The following is a 20,016-nucleotide window of genomic DNA, read 5'->3' on the forward strand; positions in this document are numbered from 1 at the left end:
AGAATAGTCTTGTCAGTGAACAAATGTTTGAATAAATTTGTGTACATTTATACAATGAAATACTAGGCAGCAATTTTTTTTAAATGGGATAAATCTGGGTGCTTTAAACTGGAAAGGAGTCCATGATGTTTTATAAGTGAGGAGTGGGAGGAGTAAGTTGTAGCCCAATATTAGCCTGATTCTGTGTTGTCATATAATAACAAATGATATAATAATCTATAATAATAAAAGCATAATATGCTAATAGACTGGACAGCCGAATGACCTTCCGGACATCCTTCTGGACAAAGCCGCCACGGCAGGGGCAGAGGCAGTTAGGGGTGATGAGGCAGGCAGGCAGACAGAGTGGTTAGGGGTGATCAGGCAGGCAAGTAGTTAGGAACCAGCAGTCCTGGATTGTGAGAGGGATATCCCCCGAGGGGTCCCAGGTTGAGAGAGGGTTCAGGCCGGGCTGAGGGACCCCCCCCCCCCCCCGCATGAATTTCGTGCACCAGGCCTCTAGTTCATATATAATTGTGTGTGAATAATTATACATAGATGTGTCTCTATAAACTTACGAAAAGGTGGGAAAGGGTATACACCACTGGGTAGAGGTAGGGACGGAGGGACAAAAACATTTCATTCATGCCCTTTGAAAGAGCAGTAGTAGGGACAAAAGGATGAACAGGGTAACCCAGTATGAGTTGTGGGTGTAGGTTATTGCGGATATGTTTGTTCAGGAAGGAAGAGGAAGATGGAAATTTAGCTTGAGAGGTAGAGAGGGCAATACAAAAGGTTTGGGGTCTTTTTGTTATATAGGATAGGAGATGCCGGAGTCCAACCCCAGCAGGTCCAGGGGTCCCCAAAGGTGTGGATGGAGTCGGCGAAGAAGGAATGACACAGAGACAGCGTTCAGTTGATCAGCAGCCTAGCCAGGATCTCTAGCCAGGATCTCCAGCCAAGTTCTGGTCTGGATCTCCAGCGAAGTTCTGCTTAGGATCTCCAGCCAGGTTCTGTGTCCATGTTCTCTTGCTAGGTTCTCCAGGTTCCCCAGCCAGGTTCTGTAGCCATGTTTCCTCGCTAGGTTCTCCAGCCAGGTTCTGTGTCCATGTTCTCTTGCTAGGTTCTCCAGGTTCTCTAGCCAGGTTCTGTAGCCATGTTCCCTCGCTAGGTTCTCCAGCCAGGTTCAGTCACCAGGTTCTAATCAGGTTCTCTTGCCAATTTCTGTAGTCAGGTTCAATCCAGGATCTTTTGCCATGTTCTCTCCAGCAAAGTTCTTCTGTCTTCTGGTTCCTGTGTAGGTTCTGTCTCTCTTGGTTCTGTCTTCTTAGTTCTGTGTCTTGCTGTCTTATTACATCTGTATTTATACCAGTTGATTCAATCCTATCAATCTCTATTACAAAGGTTAAGGCGTTTCTTATCTCCATTCCAGGGAGTAAAGATTATGTAGCTTAAGCGTGATTGTTTATAGTTAAAGTGATTAACTACCCGCCTGGCACTTAGTTAAGGAGTTTTATCCCCTCCCTGACTTCAGGGAAAACTCCCTACCTGGGGAAACAGCCTTTCTCAGGAGACCTTGGTTAAAACACATAGTGCCAAGAAGGTTAGCAAACATTTTAAGAACAGTATGCCATATATGCCAGGTCCCTTGAAACAGCAAAGATGGACCGGCTCCCGGCAAGGAGAAATTTTAGTTTGCTTGTATGCCAAGGAAAGGAAGAGAATACAAAACAGAAGTTGTGGTAATTGGAAGAGTTAGGTAGTGATGGAGTTGGTAAGGAATGGAATCGAGGCCAAGTGATCCTTCTCTGAGGTTGTAGACAGTGAGTGAAGATGGCAGAAAGAAGGTTTTGTAAGAACTCCTAGCAGGTGGCCAGGTACAGAGTAGGGGGATACAAATAGTGGTGTTGGGAATGGAAGAAAATGGAAAATATTGGAAACAACTACTCTGGAATTGATTGAGGAATAACAACAAAAAAAGGTATAAGGAAGACATTTTTAAAAGACATATGAAGCAAAACATAAGGAATTCATTTGGGGGACAGGGGAGACATAAGGCATAAGTTCAAAGCCCATGAGTTCAAGTATTATCAATTTTCAATGAAGCGAGTTGGCGTTTCCTGAGTGCCCAACAGCCCAGAGGAGAAGGAACCCAGTGGGTTAGGTTAGAATTAGAGGTTTTTCGGCATTAGTAACACTTAGAGGTCTGGCCAAGGGTCCCATGCTGCCCAAGAAAGCCCAGGGAAGCTGACAGCCAGATAGAGTAGAAGGAACTGAATGTCATAGTAAGAGTTTGGGGGGGGGGGGGGGGAAGATGCCCCAGAAATAAGGAAGGGAAGGAGGTGGTGAAAGAACAAATTGGAGTCTTGGGGGGTGGTGTGATGCCAGAGTTCCTTGAAGAGTTTGAAGTCCTAAGGGCAAAGGTAAAGCTAAGGCGATGGGTGTTTGTAGTGCGAGCTTGTTGCTGTAGACTTTAAGTTCATCTTTGTCTCCAGTGTTTAGTGCCGTGCCTGGCAAATAATGGACTGAGCAAATATTTGAATGAGTGGGATGTAAGTAAAGGTCTTGACACTGAGAGATTTAAGCCTGTGGAAGGTCAGCATGCTAGACAGGTCATCAATTTCATTGATGAAAGTCACTGGATAAAGTCGTGATGCTGTGGTTAGAGTGCTTCAAATTCTCCCCCAGTCTGAGTTGAAGGCCCTCAATTTTAGCTCATCAGCCCCTGCAAATCACTCTTACTCCGCATTTACTTGTACCACCCACAGAGTTACACTTTATCAGAGGCTGCTAATTGCCACTACATTAGCTTTAAATAAAACTGTGCTCCTCTGATAATTTTGAACTCTGCGGAGTATTCTTCTCCATGATTCCTAAACTGGCAGATTTATTGGTTTCTTAGTATTTTTATCCAAGTCAGAAACAAATGCTTCTTATACTACTATTGGCAGGTTTCAAAAACCTGCCAGACTTGTAGGCACATATTGTGGCCTGGGATGCCTTTTTCCAAATCTGCATTGCCGCCGCCCCCCGCCCCCCCTTTATTTCCAAGCATTTTGTAGCATCTTTCTACAATAGGACTGCTACCTAAAAAAGCTTTGGATAAAATATGGCTGCAAGTAACACTAAGTGTAAAGGCTTCTGTCCTTGAACTGTAACTTGTGAGGTCAGCAAGACATTTCTAAGCTGGGCACATTCTAGATGTCATTTTGGGGTAAAGAAACCATGTTTACCCAAAGAGAAGGCTATCTATAGATTTTCTGTCCAAAAAAGGCCTTATCAGCTTTTGATGGCTTATCGCTATTCTGTGGCTTATCGTTTACATAGCATTTAATATTCTCTTTCTTATCCTTTTACTCCTCTTATCAAAAAAGTGAAGAATATAGAAATCTTAACTGAACTTGCCTGAGGTTGCTTAGATTCAGGAAGGTTTTATGAGCCTTAATTAAAAATACTGGAGAAAAATGTCTTTGTTTGACCTGAAGTAATAGGAGTTCTGTGTTTCTCCATCTACTTTCTAAGCTAATATGTTTTGTTGTTGCTAACATTAATTTAACTGTTGTACATAGAAAAATGAAGGCAAGTTGAGTTACCTTAATATTTAGAAAGGCGGTTGAATGTGAACTTCGTTTTCCAGAAAATAAATCTCCCTAAATTGAATTGTTTGGCAGGGTGGCCAAATCTGACTTCTTGCAATGCTGGGAACGGAAAACAAATGTGTGTTTTCTGTGCACCTTGTGAAGGCCACATTTTAGGGATGAAGAACTGAGGCTGAGGGAGGATGAACAGTATGTCCAAGGTCCCCTAGCTAGACAGCTGTGAAGTAAGAATTCAAATTCAAGTCTCCCTATTTTCAGACATCTGTGCTTTCCACTGCTCCACACTATCTACTGCCACACAAGCCGACAGCTGCTCCACCGTCAGAGACCCTGCTGATTTCCACTGTGCTGCTCCACATCTGGAAGAGAGAACTAGTGCTTGTGTTTCCCATGGAAAAGCATGCAGGTGTTGACGAGGTGGTGCTAACTCTCACCATTCTGCTCTCTTGTGTTCTAGATTTTCTACCCTAGCAAGGATGGTACCAAGATTCCAATGTTCATCGTGCATAAAAAAGGCATAAAATTGGACGGCTCTCATCCTGCCTTCTTATATGGCTACGGCGGCTTCAACATCTCGATCACACCCAACTACAGGTAAGCATGGACCATGATCCCCTCCATCCAGTGGAAGGAAACCAGAACCTCGTCTGTTAAATCATGCTTTTTTCTCATATAGTTAACCATACATTTCTTGGGTTGTCATTTTCATGGAGGGATAGGAGTACGTTAACTACATGCATTTTTGGTCAGGAATTCCAGGATCATCACAAGCTGATGTCTTTAGTGGAACAGGTTATTTGGGAACTAAATGCTGAAACTTTAGCTGCCGGAGTACGGAAGGTTAGTATCCATGGAGTTTTGAACAAAGGAAGCGCCTACCTTCCGTGTTTGGCATTTGCCCTCAGTATTCTCTTCATAAGGAAGGATTTTGCAGCTTCTGATGATATTTTTTCAGCAGCCAAGTCTTAAAATAGACTATCTTAACATTCAGCCATAAATATATTTTCTGTGTACTCTATTATTTGATCCATTTTAAACTGTCCTACACAGTTTCTGTGATTATGTCCCAGTAATTACATTCAGGGAGAAAAAAAAAATCTAAATTTAAGCATTTGCTATTGTTTATATAAATGTCTCCTGCCAGTTCTTTGCAAACCTGATTTTACTATCCCATTCACAGTATAAAATGGAATTTGCTGAGCATCTCTATATATAAAAGCCTAAGCTACCGAACGACCAGAACAACTGAGTGACCCGGTCAACCGGTCGCTGTGACACGCACTGACCACAGAGGGCAGACACTCAACACAGGAGCTGCCCCTTGGTGGTCAGTGTGCTCCCACAGCGGGAGTGCCGCTCAGCTGACCAACCCAGCCCGGCAGCAGCCACTCACTCCCTCATTAGTCCTGTAGGTCCAATCTCCGGAGGACGGGCCAGGCACCAATGGATCGGCGCTGCTGGCACGAACCCAACAGCGCCCCCCGCCTCTTGGAAGTCAGTCGCATTAGGCACTGCGACCGCTTCCCCTCCCTAGATGGTCCGCAAGGAAGAAACAATATAAAAGCAGCTGCCATGTGGCTCCTGACAAGTCAGCGGGATGGATCCTGGGCCAGCAAGGGCATCCCACCATTCACCTGGAGGGCTGATCACATCCCAGCCCCCCACCCTTAACCCCCTTGGGACGGGCACCAGACACAGGGCTCATGGCTGGCGAGCGCCGCTGTAGCAGCACAAGCCTTTCCCTATCAGGACTGATTGGGCACGAGCCCACAGCAGGCACAGCGGGGCCAGGATGAGCGGAGCAGCTGGCGGCGTTGGACTGCTGGTTTTGGCCCAATCCCCACAGGCCACAACAAGGGACCCCACCCGTGCACGAATTCGTGCACCGGGCCTCTAGTTTTTAATAAAAGCAAGGCAACTCCTACCAGCAAGATCAGTTTTAAGCCAACTTCCAAATAGTGCCCACCATGAAATATGATTCTCAGATTCATCTTTCTTATTTGGAAAGAAATGAGGGTGACTATTAGGACATGAATTCAGAGTAGATTCCAAATTTAAATGTTACTTTATTTCAAGTACTTGGTATCAGTAGTGCATTCTGCTAATTATGTAGGGTTTAATGAAGTGGTTTATAGCTGAATTGTGAACTGTCTTGAACATCTGGCTAAAGAATTTGGTTTTGTTAGTGAGTAGCTGAAAAGGTGTGAAATCATTGTGTAGAATAGTATTTTCAGCAGATTAGTGAGGCATTATTGTATGAGTTGCTCTTCATTCATTGCACAATGACATCACCATTCTACATTCTAGGTTGCTTTCTCTATACCAAGCACCATGCTAGGCAAGGCCTGAGCCCACAGACGGGCTTCCTGTCTCTTAGCAGAGTTTCCCAGGCAGTGAGATTTGCTGTTTCATTAGTATCCATGTCTGTGGTAAAACCAGAAGCCATATTTATTCCCTGTGTCTATTAGTCTAAGGATGCAGAGCAATAGCTGTTCACCTAATCCTTACAACAGACTATACAGTATGTCATTGTTTGCCCCTCTTCCCACCCAGAGTGATGAAATGCAAGCTTCAGTTTGCAGTTGCAGTGAGACCTGAGTGTAGGCCAGTGAACATGTGCTTCATCTAATGGACAAGGCAGAGGCTCGTACCTTGAGCCCCATATCCTTGGCCTCCACAGGGTGGCAAGGAGCCAGACAACACTGGTCCCTGAGCAGATCTGAAGTTAACATCATTTGTCTTTGGTCATTTGTGCAACAAGTATTTATGAAGCCTGCTGTGTTGAGAATCAGGAGATGAATAAAGAAGAGCCCCTAGCCACTTTCAGCCCAGAACCCGGTGGATGTGCTGATGGTTTCAGTGGAGACCATCAGAGGTGCATGAACAATATCGAAGAAAAAGACCAAGCAATTGAAGATCCACTTGGACAGTCTAGCATGATGGCATGCTCTCATCACCTACCCCGACTATCCTTTCCTCTTCATCCCCGAGATCCAGGAAATGAGCTGCAGGTTGCAGAAGCCCATGGTTTCCCCAGTTACTGTAAGGAAAAAGGATAAACTTCTCAAAATAGTTCCCAAATAGTTAAAATTTAATTTAAACTAACTGCAGCTAGAAAAAGAAATGTCACTCAGCATTTTTAGGACCAGAGTGGAAAGAGGAGGAGAAAAACATGAAATCCAAATTTTCCAAAGGACTTAAATTCTTTTCCCTAGAAACTTGGTGCTGTAGTTTCTTCTGTTTATTTCTAGAAAACATTCTCCTGCCATGAGCTCTCCATTCTTATGTTCTAGTCTGTGTGTCCTTTACCTCCACCACCTCTCCTAATGTATGTTGTCTAGTTTAACAGCTGAGCTTCTGTAAAACTATTTAAAATCTGTGCTTCAGAAAGAGCTCCCTTTTTTCCAATTTGAACAATGTGGAGAGAGAGACTGGAAAAAAAATAAAGGTAGCAGAGAGGGGCCGTCACTGGTGTTCCTGCGAGCCCAGCACCGTTCACACCAGGCCTGTGTCACCTGGCTGGCAGTATCTTGTTTGCCAAGATAGATGTTAAAAGATGTTCGTTATGAAATGAGGGCCTCTGTTTTTCCCTGTCTGCATTATGAATTTTGTATTCCCACCTTGTATGGTGAAATATTTGCCAATATAGTCCAATGAGGTCTTCTGAATGCTCATGAGCATGTATGAGCTTTGCAGGTAAACATTAACCAGAAGTTACACGTTTTGCTTCAATCAGGTAATATAAAAATGTTGGGCTCCGATTTAGAGGACATCACACATAGTGTTTTGGGGATACATTTTCTTTTTTTAGAAATGGAGGGAAATAATGTGGTCCTTACTTGGCGGTTAATGGAAGGTTCACTATTTTTATTGTTTCTCAGTGTGTCCAGGCTTATCTTTGTGAGACACATGGGTGGCATCCTCGCAGTGGCCAACATCCGAGGAGGCGGTGAATACGGAGAGACGTGGCATAAAGGTGAGGCCTTTTCTCCACAGAAATGCAAATATGGCATAGTCCAGCGATGGCGAACCTTTTGAGCTCGGCATGTCAGCATTTTGAAAAACCCTAACTTAACTCTGGTGCCGTGTCACATATAGAAATTTTTTGATATTTGCAACCATGGTAAAACAAAGACTTATATTTTTGATATTTATTTTATAGATTTAAATGCCACTTAACAAAGAAAAATCAACCAAAAAAAAGGAGTTCATAGGTTCGCCATCACTGGCATAGTCAGAGCTATGTTTGAATGAGCAGTAGGAGCATTTCACTAAACAAATGAAAAGTAAGGATATTTTCAAACACATTGCAGGTACCACTCCCCCTTTAAAAATAACTTTGTGTTGTTTTTGTTTTTTACCTTTTTAATCGGTTAATAAAATTATATAGGTTTCAGGGGTACAGTTCTACAATACATTATCTGTATGTTGTATTGTGTTCACCACCCCAAGTCAAGTCTCCTTCCATCACCACATATCCCCTTTACCTTCCTCTACCTCCCCCACAACTTCGCCTTCACACATTTTCTTTTCTTTTGTATCCTGTTTACCTATTTTTCAGAAACACTCTAGACCAGCGGTCACCAACCTTTCGGACCTCACAGTCCACCAGTGGTCTGTGGACACCAGTTGGCGACCGATGCTCTAGACCATAATCAGAACTATTTGCTTTGTTGGCGGTGCAGCCAGTAGATTTTTATCTCTTGCTATCAGAGTAAGCTGGGGGGGGGGGGGGGGGGCACTTTTGGCATTTTTTCTGTCTCCTGTTCACCTGACTTTTACTGTTCATTATTTGGCTCTCTCAGACCTCAAAGCGAGTCATTTTTTCTTAAAAGAAAAGAACAACCTAAACTAGAGCTTTCCTGTTCTCAGTGTGGGCATCCTTTTGCTGGCATTCTCATTTCCCCAAAGTTACTGAGAAATCACACCCTCCCAGCGTTGCTGCTGTGACTTCAGCACCTGCAGGCATGAGACACAGAGCTAAGTCATTGTTCTTCTCTGGTTTAAATGATTCCGTCTCCATTCTCTGGCCTCCTGAGCATGTGTTCTAGTTGATTGAAGATACTGCTTCAATACTCAGCTTCATTCCAGGATTGTCACAACTTGCTCAAAGAATAATAATTTTTACTTTTAAAGCCCTACCTCTTCCTTTCTTTATACATGGAGCACACCCCCTCTCCCCGGCTTTTGTGTACCTGGAATTCGTAAACGAACCAATAGCCTAAAGACGATGTTTCTCACTTGCCTTATTCCTGTGTCCCATGGAGGAGGGTGTGGCACCTCACTCCACCAGCTCCTCCGCTCCCTCCTCATCAGCCAGTGTTTCTAGAAGGCCTGCTGGGGCAAAGGGAGCCACTCATGCGTGGCCAGCAGCACCAGGTGAGAGGGCACTTCTCCCACAGTAGGAACCTCAGAGACCACCCTTCATCCACCTGTTCTTCTCTATCTTCTCCAACCTGAGGCCAGTGGCCCTGGTTTTCTGCATAAAGTCAAATCAGCAGAGATGATGGTAGACCTGTAAACAGATGTTTCATAAGAGCCTGTTAGGTGTCAAGATATAGGAAAGGCCCAGGCCTGACCCCCGGGCATCCGCATGCATCCCAAGGGCTGACAACAAACTATTTGAGTCTCTTGACAAGAGTTCCTCGTTGATACATGGGCTCCAGGCCTGCCTGTCCTCCCAGGTCAGCTTCTGCCATGACATCCCCAAAGACTTATCAGTTGTCATTGTATTTGAAACAGCATAGAATTCATTATATAATTCTAACTTTGACCTGGTATTAGAATTTATACTAAAATCATACTGTGAAATTGTGATAATTAAGAGGTGACTGATAAAAGGAGAATATTTAAGAATAGAATCTCCCTACATCATAGGTTTAGTTTACATTCCAAATCCACATGCTACCTCTGGACCCCTAATCTTGCCTGATTTCCTAGCTTAAATGTTTGCGGTATACCCCAAAATACACACACCTGCACAAACTCCTGTGGTGTCTGCAGAGAACCCATACTCTATAAGGCCCCTCTAGCCATCAGGTACCCACCGTGCTCTGATAGGGCCGAGGGCCCTTGGTCCTGGTCAGCACTTTCTTTCTCATCTCTCTATTAATTAGAACGAATTTATTACCCAAAAGCCTTAGGGAGCTTGACAGGCTAAGAGTAGACCATGTTTAGACTGATTCATAAGCTTTCTCCAAATTTAGGCAGTGGAAGGACCAGAAATGAACCTTTTTCCAGTTAGACCTGAACATACTGATACAGCTAAATTCCCTTCTGTTAATGTAATGCTCTTTAAAAAATATATAGTTCTTTTTTTTTTTTTTTAAATACTTTATTGATTTTTCACAGAGAGGAAGGAAGAGAGATAGAGAGCTAGAAACATCAATTAGAGAGAAACATCAATCAGCTGCCTCCCGCACACCCCCTACTGGGGATGTGCCTGCAACCCAGGTACATGCCCTTGACCGGAATCGAACCTGGGACCTTTCAGTCCGCAGGCCGACACTCTATCTACTGAGCCAAACCGGTTTCGGCAAAAAATATATAGTTCTATACCCAAAGTGATATTATTCCTGGAAACTGAGTCATCCTAGCTGTTCTAATTCACTGATAATTTCTTATTAAAATCTTAACGTTTGGTTTGATATGAAAAAGTTTCTTCAGTAACACTGCTTCATCTTTAATTGAATTTCTGCAGACATGGTTAATCTCAGATATCTAATTAGATGTCTGCCTTTCTTACTTCAGAGGTAGTTATTTTAGACATCTGTCCCTCTGGGGGCATGCGTTGGCCGTTTGGCTTTTACTCTTAGATATTCCAAGACCATACAGATGTTCTCTCTTTAAGGAATTGCTTTGTGTGGTGTTACACATTGGAATGACTTCTAGATGAGAAAGCCCAGCTTCCTGGGAAGATGTTTGGGGCCCTCTTCATTCAAGACTTGAGAAACCTCCCTACCGATTTCTTATTTACAACAAAATTGGAGAACCTGGTCCTCACTTCCCCACTTCAAACTCGTGCAAAGCACTTTCGTCTTCCCTGGGAGGGGAGCCCTCACAGACCCATCAGGTGTGCTGGGTGGAGCTCAGAAGACTGAACCCTGCTCTGATCTTGTTCATTTTAAGTTCCGCTTTTCCAGAGTCCAGGTTCTTTTGTTCTCATGGTTCACTCATGTAACAGATCATCTCTTCCCTCTGGGGCACATGCCTTTTAAATTCTAGGAGTTCTTAGAGAAAACATAAATCCACCAGGTGGATTAGCAATTGTGGAATTGATGATGGATTTTTGATGAGGCATTTTTCTAAATGTAGTGCTAGCCCATTATGTTTAAATTGAGTAGTAGTTGAAACTATGCCCTGTCATCATTCGAATTCCCTTAGGTTAACCTGCCGTGTTTTCTAATGGTTTGTGCTGTGGATTAACTATCTTGCACTTTGGCTCATTGTAGGTGGTATCTTGGCCAACAAACAAAACTGCTTCGATGACTTTCAGTGTGCTGCTGAGTATCTTATAAAGGAAGGGTACACGTCTCCCAAGAGGCTGACAATTAATGGAGGTTCAAATGGAGGCCTCCTAGTGGGTAAGGACTGAATTTTATTCATTGTACTTACTAGTTACCACTCTTGGGATTTTCGTGTGCACTGTTGACAGTTCTTGATTTACTTTGGCTCATGGATGGCAGCAGTGGTACAAAGAAAACAAAACCCATTTGTATTTGGGCCTAAAGACCCAGCTGATGCTACTTTCCCTAAACTTGACTATGACAGCCTACAAAACCTGTCTGGCCTCCCTGCTCTGAGCTCTTCTGGGCTGGACTGCAATTCTCTCTCCAACCGGTTGGACCCCTTCCCCCACACACTGGAGCCACAGGTTTCTAGAGTCCAGGCACAACAGTCCTGAGTCTGATAACCCCTCTGATTGTTAGTCAGGACTTGTACGATGTAATTATCACTAAACATTTGTTGAATAACTATACCCGGTGATGCTAAATGCTGTGAATAGAGAGAGAAAAGTTGCGAGGGAAATGAGGTGCGTATGAAGATGGATCTACAGCATAAACGTAATGAAGTAGTCACAGAAGTGTTTCCCAAAGTAGTGAGTACCTCGTGTGCCAGGCCCAGTCTGAGACCTTGATGTACATGCAGCCTGGGAGACGGGGACTGGCAATGCCCCATCTTACGTAGGACACACCGGGGCACCGAGAGGTTGAGTAGCTTGCCCAGCGTGTCACAGTTGGAAGTGGTGAGGCTGGGGCTAGCACTGCGGTTTTAGATTCTGCTCTTTTAAATCATTTTGTGGCAGTGCTTCTAAGTACCTAATTTTTGGTAGTTAATGAAATTTGAGTTTGCATTTTTCTCAGTAGCACTGAAAGTTGTAATGAAAATCTGTAGTGGACCTAAAGTTTGCTGGCTGGGTCTTACATCCAATGTCATTAGCACATGAAGGGCCATTATACAAATGTAGAATAGCATATATAAGCTCAACTTAAAACACACATGGCAATTTTCGGGGTTTTCCATCCATGGCTGTGGAGGAAGGCGGCAAGTAGCAGCTCATACACTCAATTTCCTTGTTTTGTGAATATACTGAGTCATGTCACAATCTGAGTTCCTGTCCTGACTCTTTACCTCAATAGAATATAGTGTTGGGGAAGAAAAAAAAAATTTCCTTTGGAGGTAAAATCTCTTATGTCCAAAATGATGTTCCATTTTAAGTTTAGAACGTGTATTGATAACAATCTTAGGAACAACACAGACAGCACCTCTGCCTTCCTGGAGCTTTCATTCTCGTCCTAGGAGCAGGCAGTACACCTGAGGCCCTGAGCCCAGCGCGGGCTGGGAGGAGTCTAGCAGGCGGGAGGAGACCCACGTCTGTGTCTGGGCATGGTGAGCAAGGGGGAAGTAAGCCGTGGCAGGACCTCAGAGCCAGGCTAGAGGACCTGGTTTACTGTGAAATAAGCCTTTGTGGGAGTTTTGAGAGAAGTCTCATAATTTGACTTATTTTTTTCCATAGGATCATGCATTGATCCTATACAGTGTTAGTGCAGATGGAAGGAGACTCAAGGGCAAAAAAGCAGGCCAGGTGGGAGACTTCTGTCCAGGAAGGAACAGTGTGGCCTGGCCCTGGGGTGTAGTGATGGAAGGCCTTCAGTCCACAGGCCAGCGCTCTGTCCACTAAGCCAAACCAGCGAGGGTGTGATGGAAGGCCTGGGAAGTGGTCAGGTTCTGGGAATATTTTGAATTGGAGACAACTGAATTTGTATGTGGATTACAGGTCAGGTGTAAGAGAGAGAAGAATTAAGGGCAAATTTAAGATTTAATAGGAGAAGCTATTGAAAATGTCATCTGCTTCCAGTCGTGGGAGAATTGCTTTGTAATTTATTGGTTCGCCCAGTAACCCCTTTATATTTAGGCATTAGTTTGTGTCTGTTGACACACCTGGTCCCTTAGGGAACCTGCAGAGATGGAGTCCCCCATCTGGATGCTAAGTGCTATTTAGAGGACAGTTTCCTGTCCCCCTCGCCTCTGAGGGGGAGGGGAGGACAGGGATCTCGAAGGGTAGGACTCGGGATTCAGTATGAGGAATAAGCCCTGAAATCAGAATTGGGGTGGGCACGATGTTTTTGCCAGCTGTGATGTGACTTCCTTCCTAACCGCCTTACACCTGGTTAGGTACCTCTGCACCCCACCTGGATTTTTTGAACACTGTCGTTGCTTCCTCGGTTTTTTATCTTTCCCACCTATCCCCAGGCCTAGTGCCAGGCACATGGCAGATGTTCAATAAATACAAAGAAGAATATTTTTAAAACAGGACAGAGCCCTGAGCTGGGTTTTAGGCCTAGTCAGCCTTGGGCTGTACAAACTGTTTCTACTCACAACACTTTTCCGCACCAACCAGGTATCCTCCAATTCACTTCCGTTCTGACACTTCTTAGAGTTAGCACCGACCCCACAGAGTAAGGGCTCACACCCACAAGTCTGCTCCCAAGATGTCAGTCACCAGTCCTGGGCCTCCCAGGACCCCCTCCTCAGGTTCAGACTCTTTTCTTACCTTTACCAGTTTGTTCTACAGGACGGAACCCAGGAACAGTCAGATGGAAGAGCCGATTGGAGAAAGGTATAAGGAGGCGTGGGTGTGGCACTTCCATGCCCTCTCTGAGCACGCCACCCTTCCAGCTCCTGAGTATGTTCCCTGACCTGGAAGCTGTCTGAACTCTGTTGTTTCAGGGGTTTTATGGAGGTTCTAGTATAGGCACAAGTGATTAGTGATTAGCCATCAGTGATTGAGTCAAGCTCTAGCCCCTCTCCCTCCTCAGAAGCCAGAAGTTTTGAGGGAGAGATGACAGTTCCGACCTTCCAAGCACATGATTGATTCCTCTAGCAGCTGATCCCAATCCTGAAACTCGACTGCCGGTGTAGGCCTGATCCCTCCTAAACCATCAGTCGGACATCTCTCTCGTAATCCGGGACCGCTTGCTCCTAACCGCTCCCCTGCCTGCCTGCCTGATTGCCCCCTAACTGCCCGCCCCAGCTGGCCTGATCATCCTTAACCACCTCTGCCTTGGCTCCTGCCACCATGGCTTTGTCCAGAAGATGTCTGGTCTAATTAGCATATTACTCTTTTATTAGTATAGATAGGATTGCAATATCACAGGCTTGTTTTGAGACCCCTCCCCAACAGGTTTCTTAACCTCCCTCACCTGTGAAAGCAAGTAGGGAGGAGAGGACACAGGTTTTTCAAATAACCACCGCCCCCCCTTGAAATTTACTTTGGTGAGTAAATCTCTGTTGCTGATGAGACTATCCCACCTCGGATATACTGGAAGGAAGGGGAAAGCTTGTGGGCCATTAGGCAGGTGATTTATGATGGTTTCTTTCTGTGCTCTAAGAAAAAAGGCAGCCAAGGTTCTGAAAGCCCCTACGTGTTCTTTTGCTCTGGTTTATTTAGCTGTTTAATAATAGACTGCCTCCCTTTTCTTTCTGTCTCGGTTTTTAGCTGCTTGTGCAAATCAGCGGCCTGACCTCTTTGGTTGTGTTATCGCCCAAGTTGGAGTAATGGACATGCTGAAATTCCATAAATACACCATCGGCCATGCCTGGACCACTGATTATGGGTGCTCAGACAGCAAACACCACTTTGAATGGCTTATCAAGTAAGGTTTTAATTCATATTGATGTATATGTTGCTAGCGATTTGATATCCTTTTGACTGACTGTTCATACTTACTAGTATGGTCTTTAACTCCTTACTCTCCTCCGTGTCTCATATTTGCATATAATTTACTGCAAAAGTAAGGGAAGTGATGGGAATACCTGTCTTCCTTATTTTGATCTTGTCTTTAGCAAAAACAAACTACAGAGGCGTGAAAGGCAGAATCTAAATGTGCTCCCCCCCCCCCCCCCAAGATATCCATCTCCTTCTCTTACACACTAATCGAGGCACTGCTGTGAAGGGACTTTGCAGGTTAAATTAAGCCTACTAATCATCTGACATTAAACTAAGATTATTCTGGATTGTCCTAGTGGGCCCAGTCTACAGGGACATACCCTTAAAGGCAGAGCACTCTCCGCTGGAGTCAGGGATGCAGGGGAAAGGGAGGCCACAGAGATCAGAGCATGAGGAGGACTTGACCCTCCAGGGCTGGCTTTGAAGATGAGAGGAGGGGCCTCTAGAACCTCGGTCCTATAACCTCATGGAACTGGGTTCTGCCAGCAACCTACATGAGTCTGGAAATAGAATTTTTTCCAGAATTTCAGCCCAGCCAGCTGACGCCTTGATTTTAGTCTGGAGAGCTATAGAGCAGAGAACCAAGTTGAGCCAATCCGGACTTCTGACGTACAGAATTGTGAGATAAAAAATCAGGGTTGTTTTAAAAAGCTACTAAATTTGTGGCACATCCCTCAAAAACCACTTTTTTAAAAGGTGTCATTATACCTTACATCAATGTATATGGGATTTCCTTTTTTAAATTAAAAAATAAGAAAATAGGGCTATGTGCAAATAGTTAAACTTACCTTGTGCTCTCAGTATAACCACGAGTGTTTGAAACTACAGGCTGTGTATGGAAATACTGTGCAGCTTCCCTTTCATGTCCCTCCACCACTTTGGCGATAGCGAGACAATGGCAGATAGATTCTCAGGACTGAGAACTACATTCTTTTTTGCCTCTTCACTCTCTTTACTTCCCACATGTAGGGGTTCAGAGATTATCAACAGTATTTAGGAATTGCCCTTGGAATAACAAGAAGCCTGTGTCCCAGTCTTCTTGTTCAATTATAAAGTTATCAAGTTTTTTCTTTCATTTTATAGGCTTTTTATGGCGAGGTCTCTCCAGTTAGAAATTCAGCTAAAATGACTTGAATTACTAAATTTAGTTCTTTGGCAAGAGAGTTGGGGGGACTTTACTTTGTAAAGCTGTTATTAAGTGTACAAATAGCCTCATTGGCACATACTGGTAAAAGTTGAATATTTGAAGAAGCCATCGTTCAAATTAACTTAGAATAAATAAGCATTTTGGGGGGATAAGTCCCATTTTAAACTAAACTGAAAATACTGAGTTAATTGGACAACGAAGACAACAAAATATTTGATGGAACCTAATATTTCTAAAATGGATTTGAAAGCAAAAAAAGAGAAAAAGTTCTAAATATTGTTGCTCTTAAGATGTCTGTGATAAACGGGGTAGGCAAAAGTAGGTTAATGGTTGTAGTGCAAAACAGTTTACTCTTGTATTATTATTTATTGATTTTTGTATTATGGCTGTAAACCTACTTTTGCCCACACCTATATATTCTCTCTGGATTTGAATTTTCCAGCCTAGCACTCATCGGCCTGCATTTACCTCTTTATCGGCTGCTCCCATTAAGCAGAGAGCTCAGCCCCACACACTAGAGCCAGAAGGGGCCCTATAAGGACCTGCTCAAGCCCTGCACCCCTGGCCTGGAGTGTGTCCCAGGAAGCACCATGCCCCCCCCCCCCCCAAAGAGAGCTGGATAAATGAAGCCTAACAGATTAGAACGTCTTAGAATCTTTAACATATAAATGTGGCATGTGAAGGAGTGGGGGAGGTTTGTAATGTTAATAGGCAGAGTTTCCCCATAGAACTATTATCTGGAGGGCTGGGGCTAATCCAGAAACACTCTGAAATGAGATCAGAAAACAGTCCATTGTCCCCATCACATCTACTGGGAGCAATGAAACTCGACTAAAATATTTGATTATGTTCATTAATGCTGACCCTTTAAAAAACATGACACCGCCCTGGCCGGTTTGGCTCAGTGGATGGAGCATCGGCCTGCAGACTGAAAGGTCCCAGGTTCGATTCTGGTCAAGAGCATGTACCTTGGTTGCGGGCACATCCCCAGTGGAGGGTGTGCAGGAGGCAGCTGATCGATGTTTCTCTCTCATCGATGTTTCTAACTCTCTGTAAAAGGTCAATAAAATATTTGTGTTGTTTTTTTTTGTTTTTTTTGTTTGTTTGTTTTTTTTAATATTTGTTTTTTAAAAAAGAAAAACATGACACCCATATTGAATAAAATATAAAAAAAAAATATCCAGAGATTTCCTTCACTTAACTAGTATGAATCACTGTGTAACTCAACTGTGCTTTCCTTCTAAAACTCTTTTTGTTAACGTGACTGGCAGCTTACCTTATACTTCAGAAGGTGCCTTCTCTGCTCTTTCACGGACGTTCTCGCCATTGGCCACAGGCGGCTTCTCTGCTGGAGCCAGCAGCCCGGCCCAGGTGCACGGGCAGGAAAGTAGGCCTTGTGATCCTCCCAAGACTGCCGCGCTGAGCCTGGAATAAAGGTTTTACAGACATTAAAGGGCAGAAAGCGGATTTCAAGTTCTTCAATAAAAGAAAGGCTTGCACCTATTACATCCACAGTCAGTGCTTTAAAAAAACAGTTGGTCCCTGGCTGGGCGGCTCAGTGGTTGAGCATCGTCCAGTACACCAGAGGTTGCAGGGTCAGTAATTCCCGCTCGGGGCACGTACAGGAGGCAACTGGTCAGTATTTCTCTAAAAATCAAGAAAAACATATCCTCGGGAGGGTTTTAAATAAAAACACAGTCAGTCCACTCAATACTAATGAAAAAAATAAGAATCTGAAAATACTCAGTTCCTGACGATCAGTGTGCACATAGGTGTGATTATTTCAACAGCCCCGTGAGTTTCGTTTCTTATTCAGTCCTCCAACGTAGGAGCCAAATAAACAACAGCTCTTCCCAATCTCCAGTGGCCCTGGCCAGTTAAGGCCGAAATGGCGGTACAAGCAGTCTGCAGTCGTCGCCATAGAGTAGCTGCGGGCCTGTGGCTAATGACGTTAGGCTGGTAAACCACTAGGTCCCCCTGCCCTCCTTCATTGTCCTAGTGAACAAACAGCTCTGCTTTTGCTATTTAGGTCATGAAAGTGCCTTTGCCTTTCAGGTATTCTCCCTTACATAACGTGAAGCTACCGGAGGCTGACGGAATCCAGTACCCGTCCATGCTTCTCCTCACCGCCGACCACGATGACCGTGTGGTCCCACTTCACTCCCTGAAGTTCATTGCCACCCTCCAGTACATCGTGGGGCGCAGCCGGAAGCAAAGCAACCCCCTGCTTATCCACGTGGACACGAAGGCGGGCCACGGGGCCGGGAAGCCCACAGCCAAAGTGATAGAAGAAGTGTCAGATATGTTTGCATTTATAGCGCGGTGCCTGAACATCGACTGGATTCCGTAACGGAGCTGCCCTCGCCCTCCTGACAGCCACACAGAACCTCAAGGGCTTCCCCACCGTTAACCCCAGAAACCACTGGGCGTGCTGCCTCCCACGTGAACACTGTTCCTGCACTCACAGACTGCCGTTGAGCAGAACTGCTGCGGGAAGCATTTTATCTTTTTTAGCCTCCTCCTTTTTAGCAAGCCCTTGGCGTTTTCTGTGTTTGTTTTCTCCCCTCCACCCTGTGCAGGCACATGTTTAAAAAACAAAACAAAAACACAGGCATGTTTGGGTAAATAAGGAAATGGCAGTCAACACACATTGTGAATATTAGGTTGCTGAATTAAGAGTCATAGTTGGGCATCCTTCGTATATAGCACCTCATGGAATCTGCTTCTATAATCATAACCAGGATATCTCTACATAAATGTGAGACCTGTTCTCATGAATGACTTCTTTGCAACAACAATAAATGTTATTTAAGAACGGGAGGCATGGTTTCTGGTTCCTTTGTGTTGAGGGGCAGCTCCAGATGTGCAGTCATTCCGGATCCTGTCGCTTTTCTATGGAAATAAGCAGTTCGCCTTTCCACACAGATTAATTTCTAAACAATGAAGTCATGGGATGTTAGCACTAGAAACAAGTTGAGTTGTGCCCATGGTTTGTGCGTGATGAAGCTATTAGAGGTGGCGCATCGTCTTAAAATGTACTACTCAGTCGGCTCAGAATCTGGGCCTCTTAGGTTTGGATGCCTCCTCTGAAAAGTGAGTGGGCCAGAAAGTAAAGATTATGCACCTGCTTGTCTATCAATTTGGTTACAAAGTATCACTGGAAATCAGAGTACAGTACTAGGACATAAAACTAAGAGACCACATGAGAGAACTATCCAAACAGATACATTTATCCAAACTTATCTTATAGTCAGAAATTTCAGCATTTCCCCAGCCGTTTTTCCCCCCATAGACCACTTTCTGGAAATAGAAAAGGTCATATTTAAAAAGAAAAAAAAAAGGGTTTGCCCTGGTCAGTGGTGCTCAGTTGGCCTCGCACCAAAGGGTCTTGGGCGTGACACCTGGGTTGCAGGTTTGATCCCGGGCCCCCAGTGGGGGCCCAAGTGGGAGGCACATGTTTCTCTCACATTGATGTGTGTGTCTCTCCCTCCCACTTTCTTTAAAAGTCAATGGAAAGAATATCCTCAGCCATAGCCAGTTTAGCTCAGTGGGTAGAGCATCGGCCAGCGGATCGAAGGATCCCGGCCGGATTCAATTCCGGTCAAGGGCATGTTCCTCAGTTGCAGGCTCCTCCCAGACCCAGGCCCAGGCCCTGGTCAGGGTGCATGCAGGAGGCAACCAATCGATGTGTTTCTCTTACATTGAAGTTTCTGTCTTTCACTCTCTCTAAAAGTATCAATGGAAAAATATCCTCAGGTGAGGATTAAAAAAGAAATATATTAAAAATTAAAAAAAGAATATCGTCAGGTGAGGATTTTAAAAAAAAAACAACAAATGGGTTTGGATCCTCTACCACCACCCTGAGTTCTTAGGAGGATGTATCATTCCTCAAACTATTATCTATAAAAAAAATTTAAGTCATTTGTTTTATCATCTCATGAAACATTGTTCCTTTGGCCATCAGTTTTGGAATTGCTGATTTAATTTAGAAAAGAAAACGGCTTCTTTGTCTTGCTTCATTAGACAGGACAAAAATTGTATCGATTTTGTATGAAGTATCT

General features: G+C 44.3%; 1 protein-coding gene across 2 annotated transcripts in view; it reads left to right on the top strand.

Moving 5' to 3' along the window:
• Positions 1–18,775, top strand: part of LOC118660081 (prolyl endopeptidase) — a 110,801-nt gene extending 92,026 nt beyond the window's left edge. The window contains exons 11-15 of one of the 2 annotated variants that reach the window (XM_036317134.1): positions 4,036–4,172; positions 7,460–7,554; positions 11,030–11,161; positions 14,578–14,734; positions 18,011–18,775. In XM_036317134.1, the coding sequence (XP_036173027.1) occupies positions 4,036–4,172; positions 7,460–7,554; positions 11,030–11,161; positions 14,578–14,734; positions 18,011–18,305 (816 nt within the window). In that variant the 3' untranslated portion in view covers positions 18,306–18,775. The remainder of the gene's footprint in view (positions 1–4,035; positions 4,173–7,459; positions 7,555–11,029; positions 11,162–14,577; positions 14,735–18,010) is intronic. The other variant, XM_036317135.1, reaches the window with a different exon arrangement.
• Positions 18,776–20,016: the final 1,241 nt, after the last annotated feature.

The sequence above is a fragment of the Myotis myotis genome, unplaced genomic scaffold (genome assembly GCF_014108235.1).
Source record: "Myotis myotis isolate mMyoMyo1 unplaced genomic scaffold, mMyoMyo1.p scaffold_m19_p_7, whole genome shotgun sequence".
Lineage (NCBI taxonomy): Eukaryota > Metazoa > Chordata > Mammalia > Chiroptera > Vespertilionidae > Myotis > Myotis myotis.